This window comes from Mandrillus leucophaeus, unplaced genomic scaffold (genome assembly GCF_000951045.1).
Source record: "Mandrillus leucophaeus isolate KB7577 unplaced genomic scaffold, Mleu.le_1.0 Scaffold50, whole genome shotgun sequence".
NCBI classification, from domain to species: Eukaryota; Metazoa; Chordata; class Mammalia; order Primates; family Cercopithecidae; genus Mandrillus; species Mandrillus leucophaeus.
In genome coordinates, this window is record NW_012105365.1 from 9,138,542 (window position 1) to 9,150,041 (window position 11,500).

General features: G+C 36.2%; 1 protein-coding gene across 1 annotated transcript in view; it reads left to right on the top strand.

Annotated features, from left to right (window-relative positions):
• The window catches only part of LOC105550981 (protein piccolo), a gene marked incomplete at its 3' end in the record, with an annotated part of 283,932 nt that overhangs the window by 212,526 nt on the left and 59,906 nt on the right, over positions 1-11,500 (top strand). The window contains exons 7-8 of the mRNA XM_011996071.1: positions 1-1,837; positions 2,205-4,219. Of these exons, the coding sequence (XP_011851461.1) occupies positions 1-1,837; positions 2,205-4,219 (3,852 nt within the window). The remainder of the gene's footprint in view (positions 1,838-2,204; positions 4,220-11,500) is intronic.

Here is an 11,500-nt window from a genome sequence, read left to right on the forward strand (position 1 = left end):
CCTCCTCCCCCACCACTTCCTCCACCAACTTCACCTAAACCAACTATTCTTCCTAAAAAAAAGTTAACAGTTACAGCTCCAGTGACTACAGCTACACCTCTGTTTGATGCTGTTACTACTGTAGAGACCACAGCTGTTCTGAGAAGTAGTGGATTACCTGTTACAAGAATATGTACCACCGCACCTCCTCCTGTTCCTCCTAAGCCATCTTCAATTCCATCTGGACTTGTATTTACCCACAGGCCTGAGCCAAGCAAACCTCCAATCGCCCCCAAACCAGTGATTCCTCAGATTCCAGCAACTACACAAAAACCAATAGATATACACCCCAAACCAACAGGCCTATCTTTAACTTCAAGTATGACCTTAAATTTAGTGACTTCAGCAGATTATAAATTGCCTTCCCCTACCTCCCCACTTTCCCCACACTCCAACAAGTCCTCACCAAGATTTTCCAAATCCCTCACGGAAACTTATGTAGTTATTACATTGCCATCTGAACCTGGGACTCCAACAGATGCTTCTGCTAGTCAAGCAATTACCAGTTGGCCCTTGGGATCACCCTCCAAAGATCTGGTTTCTGTTGAACCTGTGTTTTCTGTAATTCCTCCTATGACAGCTGTAGAAGTTCCAAGTTCATCAGAACAGACCTTCTATATCTCTGGAGCTTTACAGACATTTTCTCCTACCCCTGTCACAGCACCCTCTTCATTTCAAGCAACTCCCATGTCAGTTACACAGTTTGTCACTACTGAAGTTTCCAAGACTGAGGTTTCAGCAACCGGAAGTACAACTCCTAGTGTTGGTCTCAGCAGCATTTCCATAACAATTCCTCCAGAGCCTCTTGCTCTAGATAACCTACATTTAGAGAAGCCTCAGTATAAAGAAGATGGAAAATTGCAACTTGTTGGTGATGTAATTGATTTGCGTACAGTACCAAAGGTAGAAGTTGAAACAACTGATAAATGTATTGATCTTTCTGCTTCTACAATGGATGTGAAAAGGCAGATCACAACAAATGAAGTTTATGGGAAACAAATTAGTGCTGTCCAACCCTCTATTATAAATCTTAGTGTAACATCATCAATAGTGACTCCTGTATCTCTGCCCACTGAGACAGTGACCTTTGTCACATGCACAGCTAGTGCAAGTTACACTACAGGCACAGAAAGCCTCGTGGGTGTAGAACGTGCAATGACAACACCACTCCAGCTTACAACATCAAAGCATGCTGAGCCCCCATACAGGATACCAAGTGACCAGGTCTTTCCTATAGCTAGGGAAGAAGCGCCGATAAACTTATCTCTAGGTACTCCAGCACATGCAATGACATTGGCTGTTACAAAACCTGTCACTGCGCCTCCTGTTGGTGTCACAAATGGATGGACTGATAGCACCATATCCCAGGGGATCACTGATGGGGAAGTAGTGGATCTCAGTACAACCAAGTCTCATAGAACAGTCGTAACAATGGATGAGTCTACTTCAAGTGTGATGACCAAAATAATAGAAGATGATGAAAAACCCGTTGACTTAACAGCAGGGAGAAGAGCTGTGTGCTGTGATGTGGTTTATAAACTACCGTTTGGAAGGAGCTGCACAGCACAGCAGCCTGCAACTACTCTTCCTGAGGATCGTTTTGGTTATAGGGATGACCACTATCAGTATGATCGATCAGGGCCATATGGTTATAGAGGGATTGGGGGAATGAAGCCTTCCATGTCTGACACAAATTTAGCAGAAGCTGGACATTTTTTCTATAAAAGTAAGAATGCTTTTGATTATTCTGAAGGAACTGACACAGCAGTAGATCTGACTTCAGGGAGAGTTACTACAGGTCAGTATGATGTGGCAGCAGACCTTTCCTTGAAATATAATTATGGTGTTCCTCATCTCATTTCAGGATGAAAATGTGGTTCCTTTTCCAGTTTTGTTACTTTTTCTCTTTCTTTGGATGTTTTAGCAGCATATTTTGGAGTACATGTGCGCTTTTGTTCCTTCATGTTAAAAAAAAATTTGTTCTGCTCAAAATCACCTGCATGTGCCTGCATGTTCAACATTGCTTTCATTCCGCATCTAATTAGGTTAACCTGTGGATTTGCATGCAGTCTCATTCATTATGTTCATCAAGATGAGAGGGTTTTCAAACTCAAAAAGCAGCATTCATTCTGGGAACTGGACTATAACTCTGCCCTGTATTTCAGGTGAGGTAATGGATTATTCAAGCAAGACTGCAGGTCCATATCCAGAAACACGACAAGTCATTTCAGGAGTTGGGATTAGTACCCCACAGTATTCCACAGCAAGAATGACACCACCGCCAGGACCCCAGTATTGTGTGGGGAGTGTTTTGAGGTCATCTAATGGTGTTGTCTATTCTTCAGTAGCAACTCCAACACCCTCTACCTTTGCTATCACCACACAACCCGGCTCCATTTTCAGCACCACAGTGAGGGATTTGTCTGGTATTCATACAACTGATGCAGTGACTTCATTACCTGCCCTGCACCATAGCCAACCAATGCCTAGATCGTATTTTATAACAACAGGTGCTTCTGAAACGGACATTGCAGTAACTGGTATTGATATCAGTGCCAGCTTGCAAACTATTACTATGGAGTCTCTTACTGCTGAGACAATAGACTCTGTTCCCACTTTAACCACAGCATCTGAAGTGTTTCCTGAAGTGGTGGGAGATGAAAGTGCTCTTTTGATTGTCCCTGAAGAAGATAAACAACAGCAGCAGCTAGACTTGGAGCGTGAGCTCCTGGAGCTGGAGAAAATTAAGCAACAGCGCTTTGCTGAGGAATTGGAGTGGGAACGTCAGGAAATTCAAAGATTCCGAGAACAAGAAAAGATCATGGTTCAGAAAAAGTTGGAGGAGCTGCAGTCTATGAAGCAACACCTTCTCTATCAGCAAGAAGAAGAGCGGCAAGCCCAGTTCATGATGAGGCAGGAGACGTTAGCTCAGCAACAGTTACAGCTTGAGCAGATCCAACAGCTGCAACAACAGCTTCACCAGCAGCTGGAGGAGCAAAAGATTCGGCAGATCTACCAGTATAACTATGACCCTTCTGGAACTGCTTCTCCACAAACCACTACAGAGCAGGCAATTTTGGAAGGTCAGTATGCTGCCCCAGAAGGCAGTCAATTTTGGGCAACTGAAGATGCAACCACTACAGCTTCAGCTGTTGTGGCAATTGAAATACCACAAAGCCAAGGATGGTACACCGTTCAGTCTGATGGTGTTACTCAGTACATTGCCCCACCTGGTATCCTGAGCACTGTTTCAGAAATACCTCTAACAGATGTTGTTGTAAAAGAGGAAAAACAGCCCAAAAAGAGAAGTTCTGGAGCTAAAGTCCGAGGACAGTATGATGAAATGGGAGAAAATATGGCAGATGATCCCCGAAGTTTTAAAAAGATAGTGGACAGTGGTGTACAAACGGATGACGAAGATGCCACAGATCGGAGCTATGTGAGTAGGAGAAGGAGAACTAAAAAGAGTGTGGATACAAGCGTCCAAACTGATGATGAAGATCAGGATGAGTGGGATGTGCCTACTAGATCAAGGAGGAAAGCTCGTGTAGGGAAATATGGTGACAGCATGACAGAGGCTGACAAGACCAAACCCCTTTCCAAAGTCTCCAGCATAGCAGTTCAAACGGTAGCAGAGATATCTGTGCAAACTGAACCAGTTGGAACCATAAGAACACCCTCCATACGGGCACGAGTGGATGCCAAGGTAGAAATAATTAAACACATTTCAGCACCTGAAAAGACTTACAAAGGGGGCAGTTTAGGATGTCAAACAGAAGCAGATTCAGACACACAAAGTCCTCAATACCTGAGTGCCACATCTCCACCCAAAGACAAGAAACGCCCAACACCTTTAGAGATTGGTTATTCATCTCACCTCCGGGCAGATTCCACAGTACAGCTGGCTCCTTCCCCACCCAAATCCCCCAAAGTCCTTTATTCACCCATCTCACCACTTTCACCAGGCAAAGCCTTAGAATCAGCCTTTGTACCTTATGAAAAACCCCTCCCTGATGATATAAGTCCACAGAAAGTACTGCATCCAGATATGGCTAAAGTTCCCCCAGCAAGTCCTAAGGCAGCCAAGATGATGCAGCGTTCTATGTCTGACCCCAAGCCTCTGAGTCCAACAGCAGACGAAAGTTCCAGGGCTCCTTTTCAGTATACCGAGGGCTATACGGTAAGAGTGATTCTTTTCAGTTGGAAGGCAATGGATGAGTTGTTAATCATGTGTTTTCAGACTTTTAGAAGGTAGTCAGACTCCTGGTACCTTAGAAACCTAATACTAGATTAGAGTGAAGATTATTGCCTTAGAAATTTACACTATGTATGTGTGTGTGTGCGTGTTTGTGTGTGTAGAAAACCATACATTCCTTAAAAATACCAAAGAAAGAAAACATTATGTGAAGAAAATGATTTTATTATTTTAAGACAATGAAATCGAAAGTCTTATTCTTATATCAAAATCTCCCAAATGTCAACTGTAACTGTGATTTCAGTAAACATAATATTCATTTTCAGGCATTATAGGAAACATTAAACAGATAATGCAAAAGGTGACTATAAATTTAGACCATGGATATTTAGTGGGAGAGATCATCTTGTCAGTATCCTCTTCCTCCAGCCAGAATGTTTTCATTAAAAGGCTTGGAACACTTACTGGTCAAAAGAGAACATTTCTGAGGCAGACAGATAAAAGTGTAATATAATCATCATAGTTCATCCATGCTTATTTTATTTCTGGCAACTTTATTAATCTAAACTCAGGTAAACCTTAGTCCTAGTGCTCACAGAAGCGAAAATAATTTTTCATGTTTCTTTGGATAATATAATTATTTTCAAATATATAGGTATGCTTCAAGGGGAAAAGAACATATACAGATGTATCTGTGAAGATCTGTATAACAGAGAATAAGAAATGTTGATAATCAGATATAAACCAGATATTTCCTACTTAAGAAAATCTAATATACATAACTATCCAGAAAGTGATTGACAGATGTAATAGCTCAATTTAGAACAAGACTTCTGTTCAAATTAGAAGTTCCCCTAATGCATGATTACTGAGCTCTAGGTTTTGAACCCTGAAGCTTCTAAGTAGGTTTTTCTGAGACAGTGTTACATTTCCACTGACCCATATGTGTTAAACACTGGCTGTGGGCTGAAAAATATGTCATGATATATGACTGTAAGTCTACTTGTAGGTATATAGCCATCAATGGTCATAATAGTAAATTATAAATTTATGTTTGTTTTCTAGTTTTCTAGTAGAATTGTATTATTACATATTTACATAAGCTAAAAGTAAAGCTGTTTTCACGTCAAGGGGAGAGGTAATAACTATAGAATCAGGAAACCTCTGGTATATTGAGATTTCATCCAGTATACGGAGAATTATTTCATGCGTAGTGTTGTTTCCAGAATTTAACCTATTAATATTGTTGAAAAGTGATTTTTAAGTTAGTTATAATATATAGGGTTTTTTTATAAGTTTGTTCTAGAAATTCACTTAAAGAGTTATGTGAACAACTTTGAAATATGATTTTTGGCAGTATTTTCAAAGCAATAGTGAAGACTTCCATTACTAGAAAGAACAGGCTTTCCAGGTGGAATATTTACTATTTACATAGTATGTATCCCTGTACCTTTAATTCAGATGAACTCAGCTAACAAAGAGTCTCAAGTTATCAATATTTTTTTCCTCACAAAGTATGCACTTTGGATTTGGAAATGTATCCATTTGGAAATTGATACAATGGGTTGTAAAGGTTGTATTACTGATTGTGTCAGCAATATTGATAAGCTAATCATAAAGGAAGTTGAATAGAACTAGCAAATAATACCCAGAATCTGAAAAACCCTAGGTGTTCTGAGCCTCAAAGCACAATTCAGTGGTTCTTTTTCCAGTTGGTCAAGTTAAATCCATACTTTAATACGGAATAGTACAAATTCAAAGGTATTGTCTTATTACATGCACAGGTAGATCATTTTATACACAGGCAGTGTTTTTAACACTCTAGAGACTATGAGTCTAAGATGTGAATTTTATAATTTCTAGGCAAATGTCTAGACATACTTTGAGCCTATTTTAAAGTAAATAAATTTCTTAATTATAAGTGTGAATTACTAAGTATTAACTATACTGAAAAAAATAATTTTCTTAGGGATATTCGTAGTAATGTGAATTTAAGAAGGCTAGCTCAGCAGTTTACAGGTTGTTAATTTTCACAGACCAGTAAGATTGAAAAAACTTACACCACTCAGTAGGCACTGAAACAACACTGTGACACATATAATACAGGTTAAAAGATAAGTTTTATACTCTATCAGATTCTGAATCAATCTGTCCTCCTCCTGAAAGTGTCAGGAGAGGTTGCAAAGAAGAGGTCTGAGTCATGAAGATTGAGACCTCTGCTGGACCATGAAGAGAAAAATGGAGGTGATTGTAACTAGAGGGAATAAATGGACAAAGTTTCAGATTGATGAACAGATGTAAAGCAAAGAGGAAGAGAAAAGGGTTTACTGTAAATACAACCAGAAAGTCGAGTGAGGGCCAGGTCACTGGAGATCTAATCTGCTGCCTTACAAAGTTTGGATTTATTTCCTGTGGCTATGAGGATCATAGACCAGAGCCACCATCATCTTTCATTTAGAATGTGCACAGCCCTTGGACTCCTTCTACACTTGCCTTTACTACCATCAATTCTCTAAACAGCACCTAGAGTGATTTTTTTAAGTGTACATCAGATTATGTTACTTGCAGCACAGTTTAAACTCTATTAAGATCTCATCAAATTCAAAATACATTAGAAATTTCTTAACAAGGCCACATGTGATGTGATCGCTGCTTGTTTCATGACCTTATTGATCACTGTCCAAACTTTTTCCCCTCCTCACTCTGCTCCGACCATAGGCCGTGCTGTTCGTTGGATGTGCCAACCTCACCCCCACCCAGGGCACATGTCTGTGCCTTTCTCTCCCCAGATATATGTATGCTCACTCCTACATACAGATTTCTGTTCAGAGTGGTGGCATTACAGGCGTGAGCCACCGCACCTGGCCCAGCGTTACAATTTTTACTTCTGTTTCCTGTTTGTTTTTCTTCCATTTTGTACATGGACCACACTATACTTTCTCCATTTATTTCCATCTAGTATTTTTGCATGTATCTGTGGATTATCTCTAGCACCATGTTTATGAGGATTCCATAAACCAGAGCTCCAAAATGCCTTCCTTACACCCTTTCTCTTTCTTCTGCACAATGAGACTGATTCACATCCTAACCCAGATGATCAATAACTTCAATCAGAAGGTTACTGTAGCATGCTGTCTACAAAGTCGGGGAGAAAAGTGACATTATCTATTGCATAGCAATGTAAATTCAAAGAATTTTTTAGAGCTAGAAGTTACCTAATCTTGAAATAAATTTTCAAGATTTATCTCTCTTAAAGTATAACATTTTTCTTAGTGATTTTTCTATCAAAAAAATAGTTTGTATATTTCAGAAATATCACATTTTGGCAATGATAGGACACACTACTTTTTGTGCTAAAAAAAATAGCTACAATTAAAATGTTATCACCTCTATGTGGCCTTAAAAGTACATAGGCTATTAATCGTTGAAGCTATTTCGTCCCCTTAGACTTGTTTAATAATTTTAGAAAGTTTTTAGTAATAGGCAAACTTCTTATTAAAATCTTTTTGTTCTAGTGTTTAAGCCAGTATCCTATTGCAAAGCAGATGGCATTCATGAGCTGATTTTTACAAGAATATGCTTTGCTTCACTGATTGCTGTTTTGATAGCTATTTTTAAAATTTTTGGAATCCTTTAATGTCTATTTCTGAAAGTAATTTCCATAACCTAAATTGAGAGATTGTATTTCTGTCAATTCTTCCAGAGTATAATGATTTAAGAAATAATGGCTCTGGTGGCCAAATGTGATTTGAATAATAATAATATTTATTAGAGGTTATTTTTCATTATTCTCTTTGACAAGCAATATAAGAAAGCAGTCTATTAAAACTAACTTTAAAACTGTTTTATAATGGTGGTATTTATGTATGTCAGAAAAAAAATCATATATTAAAGATTAGCTTTGTAAATAATAGAAGCCTCATCTTTCTATAGCTCTTACCTTCTTCATTACTAATGTTTTTCTCATGATATTTCTTCTTGATTAAAATATTGCATTTTAACATCCAACTGTTTTAAAATTAAAATACAAAGTATTATTTTGAAGTACTTTTAAAAATAAATGGCAGTAAAATAATTTATAGTCATTAGTGATTGGAAAGATATTATTTAAAAAATCAATTAAAACAAATGTACACAGGTATACAAATGTCAGTGAGTCAAAACCAGAAAGCTTTTAAGTTGATCTCAGCAATTTAGTATTCAGTAGTTAACATTGCTATTCACTATAATAAATATCTAAGGATTAATTTCGAAAGAAAACTTAGAAGGAAAAGATTTTCAGAAAAAAATCAAATCATTTGTGTTATCCTTTCCAGAATCCAAATTTCAAAATAGGCAAATTAACACGATTCTGAGAAACAAATTATATTCTTATTGTTCATTAAAAGACTTCTGTCAGAAGCATAAAACTAAATATTATGAAATGCCAGTTTAACATGGGAGGGTTCCAACTTAATAGAGCATTGAGTATTACTGAAACAGTTTAAAACCAGAGCACTATTTAACAGTAATTAGTTTCCTATGTATTTCAGCATATTTGTTTCTTAACAGTTCACTACCCTTTCTATTTCGAACATTGTGTACTTTATAATTGACTCAAGCAATGATGTGATCTCAGCTGATTGCAACCTCCGCCTCCCGGGTACAAATGATTCTCTTGCCTCAGCCCTCCGAATAGCTGGGAATACAAGCACCCGCTGTGATGCCCAGTTAATTTTTGTATTTTTAGTAGAGATGGGGTTTCACCATGTTGGCCAGGCTAGTCTTGAACACCTGACCTCAAGTGATCCTTCAGCCTTGGCCTCCCAGAATGTTGGGATTACAGGCATGAGCCACTGTGCCCGGCCACACTTTTGTATATCTGTTTATATTTCTACACATTACTAATTATTTAGGATTCTATATTATGCTACATTAAGTCTTACTGGGAAAAATGAATAAGCAACTAAAAGGATTATAATATAAAAATTTGGAAAAGTGTGGGGTATATTTTGAAATATAAGATATGTGACATCACAATTCTAATACTTGTTTGACACTTTAACATATTTAATATTATACCTTATTGATAGGCATATATGCATATACATATATACATTAAAACATTACTTTTATAGTCTCATGTAACTAATAAAATATTTTCACATGCAGTTGCTTGGTTGTGATCCAAATCAATTGTTTTCTGTAGGCATTATGTTCCTTTTATTTCATATTTTAAAGATGAGGCATGTGAAGCCCAGATCAATGTCCTTTGCACACCTGTACCTACTCAACACCAATTTTATTTGAACTAAACAAGACCCCACTATTAACAGCTTTTTTTTTCTCCTGGTACTGTTATGTATTGTGAATTATATGTAGAGTTTTAATTAGGAGAGAACTTGAACAAGTGTGGTATGGTAAGGTGAGTCTTTTTCTAAATGTTTTAAGTTATTTTTAAAAAATGTTATGGGTACATAGTAGGTGACTATAGACAGTAACAACTTAATTGTATATTTTAAAATTACATAAAGAAGGTAAGGTGAGTCTTAGATGAACTGGCTAAATAAACTGAAGTTCTTTAGCCTGAAGCTTTAAACAACAAAGGGATTCTCTTCTATTTTAATTTCACCTAAAGAACAAGTTACAAAGAATTCAAATTAAAGTATTAAAAAAAACCTTAATGATTGAAAGCAATATAAGAAATCATTAATGCAGATTATAGAACTGATGTCTCAGTATGTTTTTGACTAAAAAAGGAGTACTTCTAATTTTATAAAATGGCAAATAAGAGCTTAGCCTGTGAAGAACGATAAATAACTCTCTTGAGGGAGTAAAAGTTCATTAAAAATAGATTTGAAGCTATGATTATCCTTGCCATTCCCTCTTCCTTTCTTTCCAATCAAATGATTAAATATAAATGTGTGAAAAAATATAAATATTGTTTTAGCTCTCTAATAAATCATTTTAACTACATGAATAAACTACTAGATTGGATCAAATCTAAATTTCCGATCCATTAGATTTTTTTTTATGTTTTTTAGATTTTTGTGGGTACATGGTGTATATATTTATGGGGTATATGGGATATTTTGATACAAGCATACAATGTGTAATAATCACATCAGGATAAATGGGATATCCATTTCCTCAAGGATTTATCTTTTGTGTTACAAACCATCCAATTATACTCTCTTAGTTATATTTTTAAATGTACAATTAAATTATCATTTTTTTTTAACATGACAGGAGCAAGGCAAGTCTCCATTGTTTTTTCTGACAAAATTCAGTCCTAATCAAAGAACTGTCTCCAGGGATAGGGGCTACTAGTATGTTTTAGTCATTAGCTTCCTTAAACTGTAAGCTGAAAGCATGGTTTAAAGTACCAATTAATGTTCATTGTAAAGAGTTTCAAAATACTTTTTCAAGGAATCAACATCACAACATTAATTTTTCCTTTTGACATGAATAAATGTGCATAAATGTATTCAGTGTGACACACATTAAAATGATAGAAATCATTCTAATAAAAACAACAATGGTATTGTATTTAGAAAAACCTCTACTGGTGATTTCAATCAGTTCACTTGTGGCAGGAATCGAGCCTATAAATGCTCTCTCAACTGCACACCAACCAGCATGCTCGGATTTCATTGATTATCCATTTGGAAAATTATCTAATCGGCCATTCATTTATACATCCATTCTCATGGCACTGGATGTGTAGAACTGAGAACTGAAAGGAAAAGTTAACCTCAAAATGACATTTAGTAAAAATGTTTTCATTTTAATATAAGTCCATAGGCTTTAAATTCTAGAGGACTGAATAAAATATATCTTGTCATTGATTTAATTTAATTTACCGTCTTTTAATCAAAAGTGAATAGTATTGTCTTCTAAAGAACTAAATGTTTCTGCAGTTTATATGAAATAAGGGCCATGTTCAGGCACTTTCAAAAAATCTTTGTTATTTAATTTTAAGGGAGCTATTTCATATGGTTTAGGTTTATGAAGAACGAATATTTCTTCTTCATAAAAAATATATTTATATTTACATATTTATATATAATTAATATATATTTTATGTATAATATATAATTCCACTGGAAAATATATCTATATGTATTTCCAGTGGAAAATATATCTATATTTATCCATCTTTCTCTATATATATATTTCCAGTGGAAAATATGTATTTCCAGTGGAAAAAATAAATATATATATATATATTTCCAGTGACAAAAATGTATATATATTTCCACACACACACATCCCTGAACTATTTTA